The sequence below is a fragment of the Corythoichthys intestinalis genome, chromosome 21, assembly GCF_030265065.1.
Source record: "Corythoichthys intestinalis isolate RoL2023-P3 chromosome 21, ASM3026506v1, whole genome shotgun sequence".
Classification (NCBI taxonomy): domain Eukaryota; kingdom Metazoa; phylum Chordata; class Actinopteri; order Syngnathiformes; family Syngnathidae; genus Corythoichthys; species Corythoichthys intestinalis.
The window spans coordinates 13,828,831-13,854,903 of NC_080415.1; the positions used below are offsets into that span (position 1 = coordinate 13,828,831).

At 39.5% G+C, this 26,073-nt stretch overlaps 1 protein-coding gene across 5 annotated transcripts in view; it reads right to left on the bottom strand.

The window, feature by feature from the left end:
- Positions 1–26,073, bottom strand: part of tanc2b (tetratricopeptide repeat, ankyrin repeat and coiled-coil containing 2b) — a 299,572-nt gene that overhangs the window by 19,728 nt on the left and 253,771 nt on the right. For 3 of the 5 annotated variants that reach the window (XM_057825716.1, XM_057825714.1, XM_057825717.1), the window contains 10 exons: positions 24,982–25,113; positions 16,514–16,552; positions 11,404–11,679; positions 11,189–11,313; positions 8,981–9,212; positions 6,512–6,960; positions 2,389–2,556; positions 2,154–2,314; positions 1,596–1,704; positions 1,250–1,372 (listed from right to left, as the gene is read on the bottom strand). In XM_057825716.1, coding sequence (XP_057681699.1) covers positions 1,250–1,372; positions 1,596–1,704; positions 2,154–2,314; positions 2,389–2,556; positions 6,512–6,960; positions 8,981–9,212; positions 11,189–11,313; positions 11,404–11,679; positions 16,514–16,552; positions 24,982–25,113 — 1,814 coding nt within the window. Of the gene's footprint in view, positions 1–1,249; positions 1,373–1,595; positions 1,705–2,153; positions 2,315–2,388; positions 2,557–6,511; positions 6,961–8,980; positions 9,213–11,188; positions 11,314–11,403; positions 11,683–16,513; positions 16,553–24,981; positions 25,114–26,073 lie in introns of all 5 variants that reach the window. The other 2 variants (XM_057825713.1, XM_057825715.1) reach the window with 1 other exon arrangement.

Below are 26,073 nucleotides of genomic sequence, written 5' to 3' on the forward strand. Positions count from 1 at the left end.
GACAGAGATTGGCCCCCTATAAATCGGCCCTGCGCCCCATGTCCTGTCAATACATTATGAAGTCCATGCATTACATTATATTTACATTTATTACAGATCTTCCTTTTTTTTTTGTAAGCGACGCCAACAGTGGCACTATTAGTTTAAGCAATGAGACGACCCAACAATAATTACATGACTCCAGTGGACCAATTAGACTCAAGCTTGCCGTCCTTTGATCATGCCGGCCTGTTCAATCATGTGGTGTCTTTAAAGCACCGTATTTGACATAGAGCGCTGCCGTCAACATGACTCGAAACCTCTCTCCCACTTTTTATTTGCCACAAATTGACCAGAAAACCGGAGATATGATCGTTTTAGTTTCAGGAAATATGTTTTCTCCACTAGAGGGCTTTCATGCTCTATGGACGAATGATGCTTCATTTCTGATTTTTTTTTCTTTTGCCGAAATTCTATTTTTTTTCTTTGTATTTCTTTGGCTTAATGTGTTTATGTAGTAGGTTATACGTAGTCTTCTTGAAAGTATAATAAGAACAGTTCATATAGATAACTTTGTGCTGAGAAAAAAAATACCATTGTTTGAAAAAAAAAACCCCACACATTGTAAGCAGTTACTCACAATGTTACTCACTACTTGAGTATGCCTTTCACCAAATACTTTTTTTTACTTGTACTTGAGTACATTTTTTGGATGACTACTTTTACTTAAGAAATATTATTTTGAAGTCGCGCTACTCTTACTTGAGTAAATTTTTCGGATACTCTACCCACCTCTGCTTAACTGGCTCCAAACTTTAAAAGAAAAATAAATGTATCACGAAAAGTATAAATATAAACAAATTATTGGCCAATGATGTTAAAACGGAAGTAATAATTTAATTGATAATTTAGCTGTAATTCAATGTAAAAACACACAATTGAACTCATTAATATCTCACGACTTATGAGAAAAAATCAGATAAGTAAATGATTTATATATTGGCTAATAATATAATTTAAAAATATTATTAAATGTACTGAATACAAATTCATATTTTTAATCGGCTATTGCTGTGCACTAAAAAAAACATTCAATTTTTTTTTAATAATCGCTGTCAACCTTCCCAGTCAAAATTAATTGGAAGTCTATCGCCGTCAATAGCAGCCAATGAGTTCATACTTAAAAAAAAAAAAAAAAAAAAAAAAAAGTTTAAAAACAATCTTTTTTTACCCGATTCAAATCCTTTGAAAATGACTATCACAAGCTCACCTTGATGTTGGGTGTATATAGATTTCTCAGCGATGAGAGAGCGGCCGACAGACCGTCCGAGCTGTAGGACACCCATAGGCCTTGTAAGATGGATGAGGACACCCCAACTTTCTTGCTGAGACCCTTGAAAAGAAGGGCGTAAAATAGTGTGTGTTTACATAAGAAAAAGAGATGCACCAACAAGTGAACCTTTCAACATGTTTAAACAGACTGTGTTTGTCTATTGTTTTGACCTAGATGCGACACTTTCAGGATAATTTATGCAAAATCCAGGTCATTTCAAAGGGTTCGTTTGCATTTTGCAGCAATTATACAAGTGTTTGAAAACATGGAGATCAGCCAGTACCTTGAAGATATGTGCTTTGAGGATGTGGTGGCCCAGCTCGATGGTCTGCTGCCGGTTTAGCTTGCTTTCCTGCCTCGAGAACCAGAAGGCCAATAGGGTGTGGCCACTCCTGCGCATACACAGAACCAACTTTCAGCCGGTTGACTCATGAAAACGCTCACCCGGAGGTGTTATTTACAACTTGATACATTTCCTCAAGGAGGAAAAAATGTAACCTTGCTGGTGACTAATGAAATGTGTCTATCTATACCATGTAGCATCAGAGGTACATTTCCGCTCTCACAAAAGATGATTCACAAGCTATTTTGGGCTCAAGCTAACATGCGGTCGACACAAGAAATGATGAGTATTAATGAATGACTTGGGGCAAAAATGGAGTGTTGATTAAACAGTGGTAAATGTTTGGGCATTGGGGTGATAAAAGTGAATTTAACACTCTTTCCCCTGTGGATATGTGCAGTTGTTGTTGTTGTTTTTAATATAAAATAGTAGTTTTGTAATTCAAAAAAATGAGCCTTCATCATTTCGTTTTATCCTTGTGATATCATCCTGTCTTACCTGGGATCGCAGAGGAACTTTGTCTTCTCGCCTTCCTCCCGCCAAATCAACCACTCCCTGAAGGACGGGTGGACGAACATGCGAGTGCCGTCCCGTCTCTTTACCAGGAAGACGGATAAATTGTCTACACGTTGCTGGAAATCCTCCCAATCCAGCGTACCCTAGAGTAGCACCATGTTTAGCACATAGCTTCCCCTCTTGGCATCCATTGTCCACAATCTAGAGTTAATCGTACCTGCAGTGAGCCGGCGTTGATGGCCTGGTAGATCTGCTCATCGGTGAGCGGGTGCAATGAGGCCACAGCCACATTGAGCAGAGGCAGTGCCCGCTCGAACGATGACTGCGTGGGGAAGCGCATGTTGCACTGGAGGAGATACACTTCGGCCAAGTTGACCGGAACCACCTGAAGAAGGAACGGCGGATTGCTTGAAACATTTCTGTTGGAATGATTCTGCTAAGGAGCAGTTCTAATTGGTATTAGAGCTGGGAATCTCTGGGCACCTAACGATTCGATTACGATTACGATTCAGAGGCTCCCATTCGATTATAAAATGATTATTGATGCAGCCCCCTCTTTTTTTTTTTTTTTTTTTTTTTTTTAATGTTTTGTACATTAGTTCCAAAATTGTTCAAAAATACTCTCAGGCTAAACCACACTAATTTCAGTATCAAGTTAACATAGAGCAGTAAACAAATATACAAAAATAACATTAAATAAAAAACTCCAGTCCCCATTCTGTATCAGCAGCTTTAAACTACATTCAATTAATTTAATGTTGTGAATCAACCGTTAAATTTGTTAAAATTGCTCCCGTTATTCCATAATTTCCCTTTTGTCTACTTTCGACATGTGAAAGTGTTAAAACTATTTTAAAGATAGATTCAAGTCAATATTTTACCGATTTAGGAGTATTTTAGATAAAAAGTTAATTAGGTTTGCTTGGAAGGTTCGCTACAACAGCCTTGCAGGGAAGTGTACTGCTTTAAGATGGCGGCCGTTTATAACGCTCACATCTAGCTTTTTGTAGATGTGCTGCTAACACTACCAAATCTGTATTGCATCTAGTCCTATATAAATGATATCCACCGTAACATTATATGGATGTACTTCTAGCAGCTTTTCGGCAGCAGTCAGGTATGTTTTTGTGTTTTTTTATCTCGTTGCATGAGTTGAGCTAGAGCCGCGAGTTGAGCATTGGCATTACCCGAGGGGCCAGGTAATGGGAAGCATGATGTTTAGCTACTCTCGCTCCGTTCCGTCCCGAAGACCGCGCGGCGTGCTGAGTGTTGTGTACTTCCGCTTTACTTCGCATATTTCAATAATCGGAATTTGGATGTTTGTGAATCGTTCTCGAATCTTCCACGGCCGAATCGCGAATAATCTAAGAATCGGAAATTTTGCACACCTCTAATCGGTATTCTATACATAGGAGAGAACAGGAACTCAAGATTTCATGATTCACTGGCTAGAGTAGTTGAATATCATTCTAGGTCATTAAATTAACACGTGGTCCTGACTGGTATATGAGGCAACTAAGCCCCACTCCTTTCAAGAACGATTCACCAACATCCAAATTCTGATTATTGAAATATGCCAAGTAAAGCGGAACTAAAACACAGTCAGCGCGGTCGTCGGTACGCAATGAGGAACGGATTGAGAATAAACATCATGCTCAACTCATGCCGCTAGATAAAAAAAAAAAAAAAACAATGAAAACTGCGGCCAACACAGCCGTGACAAACTAGGCCCACATAAAGCCACGATAGATATCACATGTGTCAAATTTATCACGTTAACGGGCGGTAATTAATTTTTAAAATTAATCACGTTCAAATATTTGACGCAATTAACGCATACACGGAATGACCCGTTCATGTGTTGCCTTAAACAGTTTACAATGACGCCGTTTTAGCACAGTGGGAGCGAAAAGGCAAAGAATTGCGAGTGGACACAGGTGTTCATTGACGATCAGACCATCTTTTTCTTTACACGCTTGATTGAATACAACGCAGAACATATTGTATTCTATTTGCAGCCACTACTGATGGTCATGGTTGCCCCAACTTCCCAGCATGCATTTGGGCATTTGGGCGAAGCAGGAGATGATCTTTTTTGTTTTTTTTAAACACGCTTAATTCAACACAGCGCAGACCATATTGTATACCATTTGCAGCCACTACTGTCAGTCATGGTTGCACAACTTCCCTGGCATGCATTTGGGCGGAGCAGGAGACAATGTTTTTCTTAACACAATTAATTGAACATAACGCAGACCATACTGTGTACTATTTGCAGCCACTACTGACAGTCATGGTTGCACAACTTCCCAGCATGCATTTGGGCAGAACAGTTAAGTCGCTACAGTAACATTTAGTGAAAGCACAACAAAAATAATATTCCTATCTCTCAAAAAAATAATGTTCACAAAAAGAAAAGCGCTTAATGCAAAGAGAACTGGCATTCCCAATCAAAATAGCTATGAAAAATACACATCAAACTTACTCAGACTGACTTGGCTGGATTTCTAATTAATGTAAAACTCGCCATTGACACCTTGTGGTGTATTTTCAATCACGACTTTACTTATCTTTCCATTCCAACAATAATTTACAGAAAAATATGGCATATTTTAGAGATGGGTTGAATTGCGACCAATTACAATTAATGAATCTTTAAGCTGTGGTTAACTCGTTTAAAAAATGTATGTCGTTTAAAAATTTTAATCACCTGCCGAGAATCGAGATATCGTTTTAAAAAGGTGTGAATGATAAAAAAAAAAAAAAAAAAAAAAAAAAGGAACCGACAAGTTGGTATCAAAATCTTCCACCATAACAGTGTCTCAGTTAACTCTAAGGCTGCCAGTGACGGTGCTTGACTCTAATCCATTTAGACTGGGAACGTACAGTACGTACGTTCGTTCGTTCAACACCAGAGCATTCGGAGTTTTTCTGTCCGGTTTTCGTGGAGTTTACAGGTCACTTGCTTTTCATTTACAGGTCATTTCCTGTTGAATTTGAGTTGCTGCCTATTAATTTGGGTGATTCCCAGGTCACTTCCTGTTCTGTAACTCAAAATATAAACATGAAGTGACCCATAAAATACCCCAAAATTAACAGGAAGTAACTAAAAATCAACAGGTAAATGACCTCAAATGGCCCAAATTTACCTCATTGCCTGGCATTGGCTGCCACTGACGGCCATAGACGTTCAATCCGTTTGAAGTGGGAGTGTTCATTCGCTGCCACCCTCCCAGTTCAAATGGATTGGACGTCTACTAGTGATAAACTAATTCCAATTCACAGCAGAAGCTTTTTTTTCTGTTTATTAGTTGTTTGTGGAATATCCTAGAATGATTTCCTGACCAATGTATTTATAATCGTATCGCCGTATTGTCAGACCATCATTATCGTGAGCTTTGTATCGCATATCGTATTGCAACGTGAGGTAACAAGAGGTTCCCAATCCAAGAAATGACAGACTCGGCGGCGTTAGCACATGTATAGAAAACTAGATGAGAAATGACAGACTCGCCGGCGTTAGTAAACAGCCGCCATCTTAAAGCAGTACTTCCCTGGAAGAATGCTGTCGCATGTCGTCGGATGTAGAAACAAATGGCGAGTCAAATTTAATGTCGGTTGTCGAAAAGATCGTGTGTCGAAGCGATCGTATGTCGAGTAACCACAGTAGATTAAGTGCTGAGAATTTTTAAAAATTTTTTTTAAATCTAACATGTTAAGCAGTTACTCACAATATTACACATTGAGTATTCTTTTCAACAAATACTTTTTTTAACTTGTACTTGAGTCAATTGTTGGATACTACGTTTACTTCTACTTGACTTATATAATTTAGAAGTAACGGTACTCTTACCTAACCTAAGTATAATTTTTGGCTACTTTACCCACCTCTGATTACAATGTCCTCTACAGAGGACATATTTGAACTAATGACAGCCAGGAAGATGATGACTGAAGCAACAAGTACCAGTTCAAACAACTCCACCCCAAAATGAAGAAATTATATATAAATGATAACCTAAAGGATTATCAAAATCAATGTGCCAAAATCATTACACGAAATGTTAAAAACGAAAAACATTACAAAACTCTGGCTTGGACACGTCTGTTGAGCATAACTTTGTTTCGTGTTTTAGAAGTGCTCAATGTGGCCACCACTGGGAGCATGGACAACATCAAGCCCATATAAGAATGGCAGCTCATAGGTTAAAATCATGAGATATCTTATTCATCATGTGTGTTCGTGTCCTGAATTAAATAAAAATATAATGAATGTAGGTCAAAGCAAGACATCACACTCTTACTGTGACGATAAAATCAGAATATTTGGGAGGACTCACTTTGTAACTGGAGCTCTTGAGGACAAGGTAGCCCTTCTCGATAAGGTCAAAGGTGAGCTTGAGGTACAGGTAGGAGCCCTGGCTGAGGGCCTTTAGGTGCCCGCTGAGCTTGCCGAAGGTGGTGTTGTCCATCTTGCCGTTAAGTGAGATGTTGTTCTGGATCTCTGGGCTGCTGTGGATGCGGTGCAAGATGTAGCCCTGCAGGTCCTGGTCGATGGCGTCGTTCTCCTCCAGGCCGTCCAGAGAGATACGATGGAACGGCAGCGGGTTGGTGATCTCTTGCAAGGTGGTTCGGACAGTCACCACCAGCTTGAGCCAGGAGGGGAACTTGTGGATGGTTTTGCAGAGGAAGGACACAATGGTGTCGCCGTAATCCGGTTTGTGAAACTCTGCCTCGTTCAGGCCGTCAACTAGGACGATCAGGTCTTCCTCTGTGTTGATCTTCCTCTCTGAACAATTATAAAAAGTGGACATTCCTTTGTCAAATGTTTTATCATGTTTTGACTTTTTTGCACCAAAGGATGGCAGAATTTGGTGCAAAGCAGCAACTACATGAGGCATAGACTCCACCATCAGTTCACAAGACAGCTCCCACAGACATTGCGCCACGCTTTCCTGTAGGGGGCCGACCCAGGCAGAACGTTGAGTTTGCTTCCACTGTGATAAACTCAAACACACGCTGCGTTCTAACGCCGGAATAAGGTGGAAACAGGACAAAGGTTTTACTACCGTAATTTTCGGACTATAAGCCGCTACATTTTCCTTCATTTTGATACCTGTGGCTTATAGTCCAGTGTAGCTTATTTGTTGATTTTATTTAGGTAACACTTTATTTGACAGTGGTGTCATAAGACTGTCATAAGATAATCAAAATTATGACATGACACTATCATGGACATTACTGAATGCTTATGTCATTAAGTGTCATTTGGCAAATTATGTCACTAACTCAATTTTTGTCCATCTTGGATCTTTTGCATCCATTCAAAAGTGAGATCATTTGCCGGATAACACTTAATGACATCTGTTATAAACATTCATGAATGCTCAGGACAGAGACATGTCCTAATTATGATTGTGTACTGACAGTCTTATGGCACCACTGTCAAATAAAGTGTTAGCAAATACCATAACTAGCAATTGATGAAACAACTGGAACAGTAACTGAGGAAATATTTAGCACAGAACATGATTTTTGATTGTTATTTACATCTGTAGCGCTGCAATGCATGTTGGATGTCAACAGTCAACAGCAGGTGGCAGCAGAGGTTGACTGTAGCTTTGCAGTAATTGGTTCAAAGTTTAATGATGGTTCATTTGGTCTTATGACAGTCAGTCGTATGATGCCGCTGTCAAATAAAGTTTTACCCGTTAATATCTTTTGGTGTAAATATCCCGTGATAAAGTGAGGACAGCTGCGGCTTATAGTCAAGTGCGGCTTATCTATGAACAAATGCCTTTTTCGTGCCAAATTTGGTGGGCTGCGGCTTATAGTCAGGTGCGCCTTATAGTGCGAAAATTAGGATACATACAAGCAGGCAGGAGAGTTTCAAGAATGATTTGGTCGAGGAGTCAAGGTAATTATTATATTAAATAGCACCGTGCATGCACTTTGAAACGTGAAAAAAAAAAAAATCAATGGATAAAATCAATGTAACTTTGGCTTGAAATATTTACGTAAAATGAACGATAACTACCCGTTTTTTGCTTTTAACCGAGATTCTAGGCTGATTTACATTCACATCTATAGAAATTGCGCGATTTAAGCATTTATTTACAAGAATTTTCAACTTAAAATGCTTTTTATTTCGTGACGGCTGCCATGTTGGAATTTACAATACTGTAACTTTGGCTTGATATATTTACGTAAAATGAACGATAACTGCACTTTTTTGCTTTCAACGAAGAATCTAGACTGTTTTACGTTCATATCTATAAAAATTGTGCGATTTAAGCATTTATTTACAAGAATTTTCCTCTTAAAAAGCTCTTTGTTTTGTTGTTTTTGTTTTGGCCGCCATGTTTGATTTTGTAAAAAAAAAAAAAAAAAAAAAATGAAGTTGCTATTTCTGCCAAAAACTTACATGATATGTTAAATATTGCTATTGATCCTGAAAATATAGGTGATTATCTCTGCATTCGGGGATTTTTGTGTATCTAGCATAAAATTTGAGAATTTTATAGCCATTTTAAATTTTGTTATACTTATATAAAAAATAATTAATTGGGATTTTATTATGGAACAACTTTTAACTTTGTCCCATCAACTGATAGTGAAGTCTATGTGTGAGGCATCATATTTGCAGCGCTGGTTAGCAGAAGTCTGCAATGTTGCTTATCATTTTTATTCTGTTGACGAAATGTTCATATTGAACCTATTTGTTTGTTGAGCTTTCCTCAATGCATACCCGCAGAGAAATTCAAAACAATATCACTTTCCCAATGCAAATCCACACATGTAGCAGTCACCTTTGTAGAGGGCATCCAAGGGCTCAAGTACACCTCTCCTAAAGGACGCCAGTGGGTCCTGGACGCAGGAGCGCAGGCTCAGCACGCTTTGTAAGTGCGGCTCACGCAGCATCTGCTCCCTGTAGGCCGCCAGGTGAGGTGAGCGACACAGCAGCGCCGCCACGTTGTGCACAAACTCGGGCACCAGGCAGGTGTAGGCGTTGTCAGCTTGGCAGTAATGGTAGGCCACTACCTGTAAGTGGAGGCATAATCAAAGGTGGTAATTGTTTTAATATTGATATATTATTTACACAGGATAGATTAGGATACATTCTGTAATCAATGTTATTATTTTAACCAGGCCAAAAATTGTAAAAATTATAGGATGAAAGTGGGGTTACGGGTACAAAAAACAAATCCACCCTTCTGCAAGTGTGGAAAAGCAACTGGAAAGTGGGTGGGTTGTTGTAATTCTCAAACCAAAACAAGTGGGGGTGAAAAAGCAAGTGATTTCAATTATTGATACGCACTCTTAACAAGATCTAATAGCTGGGATACGGAAGTAGCATTCTGCGCGTATTAATATTTCATAAGGCTCCCTGGTCGTTGTTTTTTCCTTTTTAAACACGTGTGCATAATGCATATGGCGCGGCGGGGCATCGGGTATCCTCACACGTTTTACAGTCCATACGGGACACACAACACAATATACATGATTATGATAAAACATTTAAGAAATTAAAATCTGTCGAGGAGGTGGTCAGATTGCAGCATTTAAGCGTAACAGCATTAACCCCTTGATGCCTATTCCAGATCACAGCAGTTTTAAGGCTTTTTTAAAATGTATTTTAAATAACTTTCATAACTTGATTTAGCATCTACGCAAGTGAAAGATTTTTAAACATTAAGTGATTCACTGCTATTGGCATTGACAGACATTAAATCGATTTCAATTGGCTGGCATTGAGTGATCATGTTTAACTCATTTGCTCCCAAAAATGTATAAATACGTTCTATTTTTAATTGTTTCAGTGTCCCACAGACATAATTATACGTCGTTTACGTTTTTTTTCACAAGAGACATCTCTGGGTTAAGATTCAACTTAGCTCCAAAGATCAAAGCTGAAAATCCCTTTTAAAGCAATAAAACTGACCACTGGAGGGGAGTAGCGTATTTGGCAAGACCCGCAACCCGATTCAACAGAACAAACGGCCGGGCCACACGGCCAGGGCGCCGGCGGAAGACGACCAAATGGACGTCCAGGATCCCGGGCGGTGGACGACCGAGCAGAACAACCGGGAGGACGCCCAGGATGCCAGGCGATGGACGACCGAGCAGAACGACCGGGACCACCAGTGCAGCGGACGATGCCGTTGAGTCCGTGCTGCTCGCCGAGCACAGCCCGCGCCGCCGTGCTCGGCCGCTGTGCTTGGCCACTCGCGTCCCCCGCACCAACCAGTGTCCCGCATGGGACAGGAACACAAGTTCCCCAGGGCGAACACTGCCACGAGGCAGTGGTCACCACAAAAGAAAGACTAAAAAAAAAAAAATCCATCTTTATGAGACAGGCGGCAATGAGGGAAAAGTTTACACAGCGTCATCTCTCAGTTAGTTATTTGTAAATAAATTGTTACTTTGCTATCAAAAGTCTTGTTGTTTATGTTATTTTGTAAAAGGAAAACATTATTCAGATGTTTGGGATGTAACTAAAGCAAAAAATAGCTGTGTTAAAGTCAAAGTTATGTTTGACATGTATGCTTTCACAAAAAGCTCAATTTCTCTTGTTTTTTTCATCAGAAATTGGAAAATTGCTCAAACTAAGCTATTTTCTAATGCTGATTTCTAAAGAATGGAAAAAGATATGAGCTAACTTTTTTTTTTCCTGCTGAAAGAAGAGAGTAATCTTTCTATTTGTGGGTTCCTTGTTTATATAGCAACAGAACAGAATTTTCTGTGGGCCTTGCAAAATCAGTCAAACGGCTGGGAGCGAAGGGGGTTGCACCGGTGAAAATGGCTGGGAGTGAATGAGTCAACTGCCATTGATGGCGATAGATGTCCAATCCAATTTGACTGTGGGTCGGCCTCGTTCGATCGCTGTGGGTCCTCCCAGTCAATTAGATTGGACGTCTATCGCTTTCAAAGGCAACCAATACGTTAAGTTTTATATTTTGGTGTCAAGGTTTAAAGAAAAAAAAAAAAAAAAAAAAAAAAACTATTTTGACGTGTACCTGTGAGGCGAGTCTTCTCATGGACTCCTCTTGTCGCCGCCTCATCTCAGGGGTACCGGGACAGCTGCCTCCACCCAGTGTGCCATGTGTGGGCTGCGGCTGGCTGAGAGGAAGCCCCTCGCCATCTTGGCACACCAAAAAATAGCAAAATTAAATTTAGTATTTTGAATAAAAAGAAAAAAATATATAACTATTGTATTTTTTATTTTTTTTACGTTTCGGTGAGGCCTGCGGGCTGTCGGAGGCGATTTGTCGCATGCGCGTGCCGTGGCAGCTGAGCGCCACCAGGCGGGAGATGATGGCAGTCTTGCCGAAACCGATGTTGCCGACGATCACCACGCCGCGACTGCTGCCGGGGCGGTTGAGGTGGCCGTCGATTTCCTGGAAGAGCCACTCACGGCCCGTGAACACAGAGTCCACCGTGATGGACGGCACCTCGAAGAGCAGCGGCTTCAGGGCAATGTCCTGGGGCCGGTACGGTGCAAAACGTACTGCTGGCACGGAAAAGAAAATGTACATTCACTTGGAAGGGAAATTCATTGTGTGGAAAACTTAATGATACCAACATTCGAGGCTTCAAATTTGGGTTTTAAGTCTAATTTAAGTTTAATGTTTCAAGCATGGTTTACAAAATGATTAAGCGTTCAAAAACGCATTGACTCATTGGCTGCCATTGACAGCGATATGTGTATGTTCTTTCTATTTGAGCTGGAGATGGTGGGTTCCCCTCCCAAAAAAGGTAAAATAAAACTGATTTTATTTATTTTTTTTAAGTTGGGAAAAAAACCACACCAAAATTGAAAAAAGCAAACATATATTTTAGTAAACATACTGTATAGTCTTAGTAAAATATTTGGTTAAAAAAACTAACGTCTAGCTGCTGAGAAACATCCTCACAGCATGATGCTGTCAACACCATGCTTCACAGAAGGGATGGTGTGTTTTTGGTGTTGTGCAGTGTTTGGTCTCCACCAAAGCCACAAAGCAACATTTTAGTCTCATCAGCAGTGTTGTTAATAATGGCATTAGAGTATAGAGGCGTTATTATGTTTTCAGTGGTGAGTAATCTAATTCATTACTTTTTACATCTTTGCAATGCAGTTACCATTAATAAAGATGTGAAGGGGCGCGTTACTACAATTTGGTTGAATGAAGCGCAAATTGTCTGATTTTGTCGCACATCTGCCTGCCTGCCTGCCTTGGAGAGTGCAGAGTGGGAGGGGGGAGGAGGGAAGTGGGTGGTGACACTGTGCAAATGCGATGATGGGCTAGGTGGCTCGAAGCGTCAGCATAGCCTTCGCGTTCTCATTAGCATTTGCATTTAGCGTGGTGAGCGTCATCTTAAACTCTTGGACAACATTATTACAGTTCGTGGCGTCCAGGTGGGTACAATTAATTGAAAATAATGTACTGTTTTCCTGCTGAGTGTGCATCATCATCACTAAGTTGCCGTTGTCCTTGTAGATGCTAATATATTGTATACACACACACACATATATATATATATATACACACATATATATACACATATTACCAAAAATAGTCACTTGCTGTAATCCATGAACATTGTGTGATGTTTTTTTAATCAAAACAACGAGAGCGAAAACAGGAGAGGCAGATTCAGAGGTTCACTTGGATATTGAAAAATATATCTATACAGTGGGGAGAACAAGTATTTGATACACTGCCAATTACCCATTGGCAGTGTATCAAATACTTGTTCTCCCCACTGTATATATTAGGGGTGTAACGATACACTAGAGCAGGGCTGTATACCGAAAATTTACCGTTACCGAAATTCTTCACAATGACCGATGGAATTTTGACCACATCGGTAAATTCGGTAATTTAATAAAAGAAGAAAATATACTAGTACTAGTAGTCTTTTCATCCCGCTTTGACTCTCTGCTGTTCGGCTATGTTCATTCCACTTTAAGAAAGCAGTCAGTGTGCTTACGTATGAAGTCACATGGTTATCAGGAACTCAAACATACAGAAGCCTGGTAGGCTAACGCTAGCGGCTAACGCTACAAGCAAACATGATGGAGTCGGGCTTAAGGAAGCTTCGACAAACTTTCACCAAACATTAAGTAGACTCTTGGCAGCCTTCAGATGGGCTTTCACCAGCTTTCCTTCCTGGTTCTCACGATTTCAGGAGAGTGTGCTTTCAGTGCTTTCTACTGGTAGCCAGGCAACAGGTTAACGCTAGCGGCTAACAGCGGCTACAAATGAACGTGATGGAGTCGGATAATGGCTCTAACCTTGTGGAAACGGCTGAATTTAATGAGTGGATTGGGCACAGACTGCATCTAGCAATTAGTATGTCGGGTTATTTTGTATGTCTGTATGTGTGTGATTTTTAAAATTTTCTTTTATGATGGTAAAGCATTCAGCATAAATTATAATCCAACAGTGACCGTTTAATGGCCAAAGCTATTTTTCTGTATGTGCCTCCTTTATTCAGAGTCATTACTGCCATCATAAAATCTTAAATATTTCATTGGCAAAAGAGCAATATAGCTTTAATATGTGTCTGTCTGTTTGGGGGGTGCATGTGTGTGTGCATGTATAAATACTTGTTTTGAGTAACTATGTAACAGCAGCCATTAACAATAAGTTGTCTGTTTGAAGTGTACTGTTCAAGCTGTAAGTCATTTTTGTTACAATGCCTTGTTTGCACAGTCGTCGTATTGATTTTTATAATCTTGTACATTGTTCAAGTCATACAAGCTGTTATAAATTTTCATACTTGAATTCTTATTGTTTACAAGAAATTTGTATGACTTAATGTTTAGGCTGTATGGACAATTGTTAAATGTGTTAAATTGAAAGCTGGTAAATAAATCAACGAGAAACAGTTAATTTGTATTTCGGCAGTGATTCAGATTTTCAAATTATATAACAGTCTGCTGACTTGTTATTGTCTCCTCTGTCAATCTAGTTGAATCTGCAACCATCTTATGCTTTTGATAGCATCGTCGGTACGTATTTGATTTCTAAGATGTCATTATGCATATATAGATCATTATTTGTGGTAAATTTAGTTATTGTGGAATATTATGTGAGAATTTATTTTGTCATTGTGCCTGATGGTTGTAGCGTTCGAATTAGCCAGTTAAAGAGAATAAATACAAGTGATCATCTAGACCCCTAAGGTCGTTTGGAACCGGTCTTCTGCATGTTCCAAGAACAAGAACCAAGCAGGGTGAGGCAGCATTTAGTTATTATGCTCCTCACCTCTGGAACAAGTTACCCGAACGTCTGAAGAATGCTCAAACTGTTAGCTCTTTTAAATCAGGGCTAAAAACGCTTTTGTTTAGCACTGTATATCTATAACTGTCTATATATTTCAATCTACCTGCTTTTGAATTGCCTTGTGTTGAATTGTGCTATATAAATAAATTTGCCTTGCCTTGCCTTGCCTTGAGCAAATTTATCGTCATTTATTGTTATCGAGGTAAATCTGCTGAATTTACTGTGATACGTACTTAAGGCCATATCGCCCAGCCCTAAGATACACACAAGTCACGGTTCAGTACGTACCTCGGTACGTACAGTGTGGGTTCAATACAACAAGAAAAACAAAAAGGCTCTTTTCTCACAGCATTTGAAAGTCAAAGTTTGTATACTGTCACATTCTTATACAGGTGAAATTTAAAAAAATATATATATAAAAAGTGTAACCTATGTTTTTTTGTTTTTTTGGGGGGGGATGAAAAAATCAGTTAAATTCAATCAGTTAATATAAAAATATTTGATGTGAAAGATGTTATAGAATATATAATGTAATAACGTATAGAACATGAAAAGTAACATCAGTTACTGAATGTAATAATGTGTAGAACACGAAAAGTAACATAGTTACTTCGCTGTGTAACTAGTTACTCATACAATGAGGTAACTGAGTTACTAATTCAATTTTTGGGAGAAATAATTTATAACTGTAAACAATTACTTTTTAAAAGTAAGATTAACAACACTGCACATCAGACCATAGAATGTTCTTCCACTGGACCACTGAGTCTTCCACATGCTTTTTTTTTGTAAAAGTCTAGTCGAGATCTAATATGAGGTCTCTTTAACAGTGGCCTTTAACTTTTCATACACTGGACATCACCAAAAAAACACCATCCCTACTGTGAAGCATGGTGGTGGCAGCATCATGCTTTGGGAATGTTTCTCAGCAGCCAGACCTGGAAGGCTTGTAATGATAGACGGCAGAATGAATGCTGCAAAATACACCGAAATCCTCGGGGACAATCTTTTTCAGTCTGCAAGAAAACTACAGCTTGGGTGAAGATATATTTTCCAGCAAGACAATGATCCAAAGCATACTGCAAAAGCTACACAGGAATGGTTAAAAAAAAGAACCATGTAAATGTTCTGGAGTGGCCAGACCTCAATCATATAAAGAATTTGTGGCTGGACTTGAAAAGGCTGTTCATGCCCGATACCCCATCACCTGACAAAGCTTGAAAAGTTTTGCAAAGAAGAATGGCTCAAAATTGCAGTGGGAAGATGTACAAGACTCATTTAGACATATCCACATAGACTCACTTCTGTGCTAGCTGCCAAATGTTCATCCACAAAATACTGACTTTAAGGGGGTGAATAATTATGTAAACTATTATTTTCATTTATACAGTTTCATTTCACTGACATTACTCTGTAAGAATGTTTTTATTTCATAACTTTTTTTCCAATAAAAGTTTAGTGTTAAAAAAAAGTGTTAAAAATGCAAAATTGTTTTGACCATGACTGATTTATGAATGCAATAAAATTTTAAAATATGACCAACTACCGCTATCAATGGCACTGAAAGAGTTGAGGTCTTAAGTTACAATTAAAGCAGACAATAAAAAGACACATTGTGACATTTTGTCAGCATCTTACGTCACACATGCGTGTTTACTAAATTAAAACTGTAAAGCAACAAGATAATTAACTTCAGTACAAGTCTTGGTTTTGGACGCAGAATGCCTTGTCACAAGTTTTTTTGGTTTTAGGGCACTCACTGTAATGAAAAGCGGCTTCTCAATGCCTATTCCAAACCCTAGGGGGCGTTGTTAAACTACATTTTGGCATGGGTTGCGAGCCCTCAATCTTAGGGGTGTTTGGGACAGTATAGAAGACATTTTAGGACATGATGGGACATAAAAAGGAAACCTTATAGGACAATAGGGGAAAAAATATGACACAGTGGAATGAAATGGGACATAACAGGTGTTGCCAAAAGGTACTTACAGAGCAAACTTGGACATGATCGGGCAATATGAGACACAATAGAGGACATTATGGGACACCGAGGAAAAAAATGTTACTTACGTGACTGTGACTGCCAGGCATGGGAGTTGTTAGCGGAAGCTGAGCAAAGCAAACAAAGGACAAAAAAAAAGCTTTTTCAATGTGATACGAGTGGAAGGGAAAAAAGGCATCGTGATGTTCTGTGTAAAAACAAGATAAAGCAGCAAATCAGTTAGTGTCATGGAATGTCAACATGGTGGGAGAAACGTTCTGTCTGTGCTTTTCCCACAGAGCAGTAAAATGGGGGGGAAATCATGTCTGTTTTGTTTTGACAATTTGTTTTGACTCACTGAGAAAAGGCGTGTCGGGTGTTAAAATTCACACCCTACTATCGTCTCTCTGCTTTCACATTTTACGCAGAGGCTGACGTGACATTCGTTTACAGCTTTATATGGATTGGACGCTCTCCCAATTAGTTTATCACTAGTATACGGCCAACTCATTTAAAGTGGGACGGTGGCAGCGAATGTGAACGTTTGTTCATTCGCTGCCACCAGTGTTGTTTTCGTCAACAATGACAATAGCGAAAATATTTCGTCAACGAACACTTTTTTCATGACAATGACGAGTCAATAACAAGCTCAAAGCCTATTTTGGGAGACTAAAAATAGTCTGACGAAAATGAGATGAAAATGCGCAATAGTTTCCGTCATGTTAACGTGCGACATTTTATGTGTAGTTAGCCTGCATTGTAGAAGTGTCTGGTTGTGTCACTTCTGTGACATCGTGCCCCCCCATCAACTCACCAGTGTCGTCTCCAGTCTCCAGACTTGCACACACGGTATATGTACAGTATTTTCATACTTGGCCAGAGAGAATATGCCATGCTGCTTTAGCCCTTAAAGGTCTGTGCTGAGTGATCATCTCACACTAAATGTAACTCGTAGCGTTAGCATAGCATTCGCGAGTGTCATCCCCTCTTGGACAATTTAAAAAAAAATTTTTTTACATACAGTTCGTGGTTTCCATGTGGGTATAATTAATTGAAAATAATGTACTGTTTTCCTGCTGAGTGCGTATTATCACTAAAGATGCACCGATACTGATACCAGTATCGAAATGGCCCGAAATGGTGGTATCGGTATCGGCGAGTACTAACAAAGAGGATGCCGATACCATTTACCGGTCCAGTATGATAACACTTGACCGGAGCCATTTTTTCTCTCTCTGTTGTGTGATGACACGTGATCACTTTGCAGCTATTGCTATTTGCCTGCTCCAGACCAATGAGAGTGGGCCAATAGCTGCTCTTAACCAATTCCGGGGCAGCTTTTTCATCTGTAGGAAAAACAAACTAAGAGAGGAACATGTCGGCGGTCTGGAAATATTTCAGCTTATATTCTCCGTCGAGTACAATGGCAGCATGCAAGATTTGCGGCCTGAAAGTTTCAAGAGGTAGATTTAAATCAGCCAGTTTTATTACCTCGAACCTGGTGAAATATTTGAAGATGAAACGTGAACGAATACAAAGACTTTGAGGCTACAACAGCAGCAACTGCTACTAAGAGAAAGGGGCTGGACCGGAGCAACAAACCCTAGTCAGTTTACCTCGTCTATTATACTTTTATCGTCTTTTACTGAAAGAAATGCCACAGTAATTTGAGACCTGTTTCAAAAATCAAATGTGCTTTAGAAGTAAGCAAAGTGACTAAGTGTGTGTTGCTTCTGGTGCACAGAAAGGGAGGCTAATTGGGAGACAGGATGCTGTGGTCAATTATTATTACTTATGGAAAATGAATGAATGAATGAATGAATAATATCATGAAAGTTACACTGTTTGGCCTTTGAGAGCCAAAACTCAGGGTTTAAAAAAAGTTTATTTATCATTCATTTATTGTATTTTTACTTTCTTACTGTTGACCTCGTATTATACATGTTTTAATTTCAGGAATTTAGCACTATTTTGGCCTTTGAAAGCCAAAAGTTTATTTAACTAATTTGTCACCAATACCAGGTATGCAATAATATCAGTATGGTATCGGTATCGGCATCAGCCGATACTGCACAGACAGGTATCATCAGTATCAGGGTCAAAAATGGTATCGGCGCAACACTAACTATCACCAAGTTGGCGTTGTCTTTTCATACTCTACAAAACGCGCTCGTCTGCCAATGTTCATTTGAAATATTTGTAAACCTTTATTTTTGGAGTAAAATGTTTTAATTTTACAGACGAAAAGATTTTTAGTACACGTCGACTAAAACTAGACAAAGACAAACAAACACATTTTGAAATGAATAAAATATGACTGATACTAATAAGTAATACTTATTACTTAGGGTTGTCCTGATCCGATATTTGGATCGGATCAACCGCTGATATGCGCAAAAAAATGCGCATTGGTATCGGATCGGCCAACACGGAAAAATTCCGATCCAGACTCCCGATCCAGTTTTTTGAAAGTCCCGTCCGGTACATAATCCATTCCAGTTTTTGCTTTCGTTTCCCTAAAATCCGGTTCGCTTTTTACGGCACACCTTCAGCACACTAGCGTGACAGGGCAAACAGCTGAAGGGAGTGTGTAAAATAGATGGAGATGGAGCAACAAAGTGTGGAGAAGATTGGGGAGTAGAAGCAATTTTTGGTTTAAAATAGTATTATTTGCACTGATTTTTAAAAAGCCTTGGTACAGTTGTTAAAGAGCAGAGAACGGATGCTGAGTTAATAGTTTATTTTCCACTGAGGTTGCGTGTTTTATTATATTATAATATTATTTGCACGTTTTACTGACTGAATATGCCATTTCTGTTTGTTATTTATAATGTTTCATGTTTATCACTGAATAAACAGGTAAGTTTCTTGTTACCAACCATTGCGTGTTATTCAAACTGACCAAATTCAGCTGGCTAGTTGTTATAAAGAGTATGGTAAATGGTGTTATACTTGTATAGCGCTTTTTTACCTCTCAAGGTACTCAAGGCGCTTTACACTACATTGCCATCTACCTACTGGTGACACAGCACCAGGAGCAATGCGGGGTTCATGAAGTATCTTGCTCAAGGATACTTAGGCGAGTTCATCAGGATGGAGAATCAAGAGTACTAAAAACCCTATTCAACATGAGTGACAACTAAGTAAGGAGGCTAAATAACTTAATCGGAATCGGCCAGTATCGGTATTGGATCGGAAGTGCAAAACAATATCGGTATCGGATCAGAAGTGCAAAAGCCTGGATCGGGACATTCCTAATGAGTATTATTATTAGGGTTGTTCCGATCATGTTTTTTTGTTGCCGATCCGATCCCGATCGTGTTAGTTTGAGTATCTGCCGATCCTGATATTCCCCAATCCGATTGCTTTTTTTTGCTCCCGATTCAATTCCAATCATTCCCGATAATTTTTCCCGATCATATACATTTTGGCAATGCAATAAGAAAAAAAATGAATAAAACTCAGACGAATATATATATTCAACATACAGTACATAAGTAATGTATTTGTTTATTATGACAATAAATTCTCAAGATGGCATTTACATTATTAACATTCTTTCTGTGAGAGGGATCCACGGATAGAAAGACTTGTGACTTTGTATATTGTGACTAAATATTGCCATCTAGTGTATTTGTTGAGCTTTCAGTAAATGATACTGTAGTCATGCCCAAATGCATGATGGGAAGTGGAACCAAGACTGTGCGTAGTGCTACCAATTGATATATCTTCTCTGCGTTGGCATATAACATAAGGTGTTAAGATGAAGATCAATTGCTACCTTGGTTCCCCACATTGCTTCCCATGATATTTTTAATCGTAGGGAGAGGAATTGTAAGGTTTTAGCCAATTAAAAAAAGGCTCCCAAGGCTGCCAAAATTCACTCTACTCATTTTACGCTGCCTTTTATCTCTCTATATAGGTAAAACGGCGCCATTACAGATTAAGCGCGACAATGCGTGAGTGGGTCGTACAGCGCATGCATTAACTGCGTTAAATATTTTAACGTGATACATTTTTTAAAAAATTAATTACCGCCAATATTAGGATAAATTTTGCCTAAACTAAAGACTCTGGAAGAGTGAAACATATTATGTCTGTAACGTTAAATACAATTAGAAAACGATTTCATTAAAAAAGGCATGGCCGATATTTTTTTGCCGATTCCGATACTTTGAAAATGACGTGATCGGGATGCCGATCGATCGGGACATCTCTAATTATTATAATTTATTACTAGTATTAGTATTATGATAATTAGCATTAAGACTAAGACAAAAATTAAAAGGGCTGCTAAAAACAACTCTGGCTGCCACCCTCTAACTTCAAATGGATTGGACGTCAATCGCCGCCAATGGCAGTCAATGAGTTAAGCTGCGTCTGATCAAGCCATTAAAGAATTATTTTATATCAAAGTGTGTATGTGGTAATTTAGTATGAAAAGAAAAAACATTTTGTATTATTTTTCCAAAAATATATGTATGTAATATATGCTATATGTGCGGTTTCGAGGTCTAATCAAGAACCATTCAAAATGTGTTTGTCTGTAGATGATGCAGCATTTATGCAAAGTGTTTGGCAGTGTTGTCTAAACTACATTAGTGTGTCCTCCGCAAATGGCCCTACTGCTAAGGAGCCCCGGCTAGGTGCAATAATGAGCCCATATTTCCTCTTGATGGTTTTCCTCGGTCACGTACAGTAGCTCGCTCTGTACGTCTCTGAAGAGCTGCTAGTAAAGTTTCCAGGAAACTTAATAAAAAGGAAGAACGCACCACTCTTGTGCTGATGTAACTGCCTTCCATTTACATGCAACTGAAAACTATACTCAAGGCGACTCAGTTTTAAGTGCGGCTAATCTAACTAAGGCGTCAAAACTGTCGCTCCACGGCAGACAGTGCTTCAAACAAGCGTGATTGTCTGAAGCTAGGTTTCAAGACCAGCCGTTCCACAGCGTTAGCTACTCTAGGAAAAGACAGCAACCATGTTGCCAATGAGGGCTTGGGGAGTTCTTTCCGGAAAGATGGACGCTTCATCATCCAAACACTTCCCAAACGCACCTTTTACCACCCTAGGGTGACATTGAGCAATATCGCCCACCTCCTCCGCATCCTCCATCACCTGCAACCACAGAAAGCTCGGTGGCCAGACGGCAGCCAGACGTTTGAATTATTCACCAGGTGAAGATGACTCACGGTGGCTGAGCGGAGGACGCTAGGACGGAAGAGGACCGAAACTGGGGATATGAAGGGACTGGCTAGTCATAGTGGCCATCAGAGGTGGGTAGAGTAGCCAAAGATTTGACTCAAGAGTCGCATTACTTCAAAATGATATTATAAAAGTCAAAGTAATCATCCCTAAAATTGACTCTAAGTAAAAGTGATTCAGTGGAAAGCAGTGTTGTTTTCGTCAACGATGACGACAACGAAAATATTTCGTCAACCAACACTTTTTTTCATGACGAGCACGAGTTTTGGGAGAGAACATAACGAGACGAATGTCAGTTTTTGTCTGACGAGAAAACACACACACACTTTCCTCACTCACCAATGTGTCGTCTTTAGGCTCAATGCAAGCTTGCACACATAGTAAAATGTGTTTTCTTGGCTAGAGAGAATGTGCAATGTTGCTTTGCCTTTAAAGGTCTGTGCTGTGTGATCATCACACAGTAAATGTAACTTGTAGCATTAGCACAGTATTCACATTAGCATTAGGCTACTGCTAATGACAAGCGTCCTCTTAAACTCTCGGAAAACTTTTTTTTTTTTTTACTTAAAGTTTGCAGTGTCCAGGTGGGTATAATTAATTGAAAAAAATGTACTGTTTTCCTGCTGAGTGTATATAATCACCAAGGTGGCGCTGTCCTAGTAGACGATACAATATGGCTACGTTCATACTACAGGTCTTAATGCACGAATCCGATTTTTTGTCATATCCGTTTTTTTGGCGTGCCCGTTCAGACTGCCTTTATCCATTGAGACCGTTCAAGTATTACGCATGCGCACTAATTCGCGGTCCGACACGCGCTGAGCAAGACGACCCGCATGCGCAGAAGCATCAAAACAAATGACACACGTCATCAGTCATTCCAGGGATATCATATTTTGCTTTTCAAAAGGAGGACACAAATAACAGACATAAATAATCCCCGTTTAGGCTTATATTCAAAGTTTATATGGATCGATAGCATGCACGCACGGTCCGTGCACGTCACACACACATACGGGCAGTTTGCCCCGACCTCGGCCGTGTAGGCGATGTTGAAATATTGCTCACTTGGAGCAGAGAGAAAACTGAGCATTCTCAGGCTTATCCTCAACCCATTTTTATTTTTTATGACTGTTGTCAAGCTCAGCCCTTCCCCAAAAGCCATGTTCACTGCAAGCTAGGCGCTAATAACGCACAGCGGCACCGCTACGGTAAGCGTCTCTCTCGCTATTTGATGACGTAATTGCTGCATGAAATCCGATTTGGGAGAGTGGACAGTACAGACCGCCGCGACAGTCTGGAAAAATGTGGCCCAGATCGGATTTGAACCACATACGAAAGTGCCCCAGATCGAATTTGAAATGGTCCAGTTCTATGCGACTTGTCACGTTCAGACCGTCAAGTTAATGCCTGACTCGAGTCGGAAAAACGCGAAAAAATCGGATTCGTGCATTAAGACCTGTAGTATGAAAGTAGCCTATGTGCCTGTCTGTCAATGTTCGAAAATTCGAAATACAATAGTTGGAAACCTTTATTTATTTTTGGAGTAAAATGTTTTAATTTTACGGACGAAAACGTTTTTAGTAAACTAAAACTAGACTAAATTAGTCTTGAGTTTTCATCAACAAAAACTAGACAAAGACATTTTGATATGACTAAAATATGACTAATAAGTTTTATCGTCCAAAAGACTAAGACTAGGACGAAAATCAAAAGGGCTGCCAAAAGCAACACTGGTGAAAAGAATACTCAACTAAGTAGTAACTATGTACAATGTCTGTTTTTTTTTTCTTTTCTCAGCACAACGTCAGCTATATGAAATGTTATTATTATACTGTACTATATACTATAACCTATTATCTGACCATATTAGGCCAACAAATGCACAAAAACAAACGAACTTTGACTGGGAAAATCTATAGAAGAGAAACATCAACTGTCCCAAGAGCACAAGTGCCCTCTACTGGATAAAATGTGTTGTACCATGGAATTAAAACAATTATATCTCCAGTTTTCCGAGGTCTATCGTTACGAAATAAAAACTGCTTTCGTGTCATGTTGACGGCAGCGCTCTATGTGAAACTGTTTATTTTTTATCGCGCTTTAAAGTTGACACGTTGATTGAACAGGCCAGCGGCGTGGTTATAGGACTTGCGACAACAAGCTTCTGTGTGGTCATGAGACTGTACAGGAAGACCCAATGTTACCCGACTTACGTGATTTCGACTTTATGACGCCAGTCTCATCCGTCATTTTGTCTCCGGTCGATTTTTTCGACTGTTCTGCCCTTTAGCGAAATGCGTATTTGTTTATAATGGTGACTTTTGTTTTGTGATGTATGCTTTTATTCTGGAGCATGAAGCTTAGTAGTACTTAGTGGTACTTCCGCAGGTGAGTAAGAATGCATTTACACATGAAGAACAACATATTTGCACACATGAAGAAGAGCGCATTTGCTCCCACCAAGATGTCGTGCAGCCGAATGAGCGAGAGTGGGGAATGATTACAGCTTAGATCGCTGTCAAGCAAAGACAAAGCAAGGACAGTGCAATTATGTATAATACGTTTTTGGATAGTTATTTTGAGATTTAGAGCGCATTTAGGGGTACTTAAAGGGTTAATTCCGATATATGCGGAAATTCATCACCAGCGTAGGAATGGAACACGTTCGTAACCCGGGGACTACCTGTCGTTTATTTGTTATGGTGCTTTAAAGACAGTATCATTGAACACACCGGCGTGATCATAGGACTTATGACTGCAAGCTTGTATGGTCATGTAACTGTATTATATCTGATTGGTATAATAGAGTCAAGTGGTTATTGTCTCATTGGTGAAACTGGTAGAGCCACTGTAAGACTTTTTAAAAGGTTCATTCCGACTTACGCGGAAATTCGGGTTACGTGGCCAGCGTAGGAACAGAATTCGTTCATTACCCGGGGACTACCTGTATTGTTATGTCTGGTTGGTATAATGGAGTAATGTGGTTTTTGTTGCGACGTGTCATTGGTGAAACTGGTAGAGCTGCTGTCGGTATTTTTGGAAAAAAATTAAATAAAATCAAATTAAGAATAAAAAGGGAAAAAAGTAACGACTAGTATTGCCCAAAAAAGCGGAGTAAGTCGTGTTTCTTCTTTACAAATCTATTCAAGTAATAGTAAAAAGTAAGATGTGCTAAAACTACTCCTAGAAGTACATTTTTCACAAAAAGTAATTGAGTTTATGGTTGCCATGGAGACCTAAGGCTCAAATATTAAAATAGCTAACTCACTCATCATTATGTTGACACCCACAGAACCTCATTATCGACTAGTTTTATAGTCACAGTTGGTGTATATGTGTGAACACACACCTCTTATGTCCTGCCCCGAGCGGCCTGGCCCGCAGGTGGTGCTCTGTCTGGGCATACGCAGCGAGGTGCGTAAGGGGGTGTGCCTCTGCTCGTCCAGGTAGGCCAGGTCCTCCAGGTGAGCTGAACTGGTGGCTGTAATGTCAAAAAAAATAATAATTTAAAAGTATGTAAAAATGTTCATTGTTCACAATGCAGTATCAATCTTAAGAAAGCAATAATGCTCAGTTTTAGTGCAGAACCAGTATCATTTCCAGAGGTAACAACAATAAAAAATGAATGATCTTTGATCATTTCCTCTAGCTTCTAAGTGAATAATTCATGAATCTGGAAGACAAAATTTGCCATTGGAGGAGGCCTGGACTCGATAGAGAGCTGTTTTCGTGTGACATGCTGACTTAATGCTGTAGCGTGCTGTGAGCTGTTTTCAATCATTCTTTTCCTACATGAGATGCTCATAACATTAGAAACAGCTTTCCGTACATGTTGTCGAACACGACGAATTACAACCGCAATGATTAACATCCAATTGGAAACAGCAATGAAGTATGAGCACTGGGATTCGACTAGAGTGGCTCCATCAAACCTTAAAAGCAAATTGTTTGCTCAAATGCAGGCTTAGAAAACTTTAGTTTGCTCATCCTGCCATTATTGAAACATACACCCAACTTTGCATAAGTCAATGACACTGGTGATGAGGGCTAGTTGAAACTGATTCGTCTCTAATTTTCGGAACTACAGTTTAAGGCGCACCTGACTATAAGCCGTCACCTACCAAATTTGACACGAAATTGTCATTTGTTCATAGATAAGCCGCACTGGACTATAAGCCGCAGCTTTCCTGACTGTATTATGAAATATTCACACCAAAAGATATTAACCGGTAACACTTTATTTGACAGCGGCATCATAAAACTGTCATAAAACCAAATAAACCACCATGAAGCTTTGAACCAATGGCTGCAAAGCTTCATTGCTTAAAGAAGCTTCATTTGGCCATCAATGCTCCCTTAAGGGAGATCGACAACCTCTGCTGTCAACACAGTTGTCGTCCAACATGCCTCCTAGCATGCTTTGCAGCACGACAGATGTAAA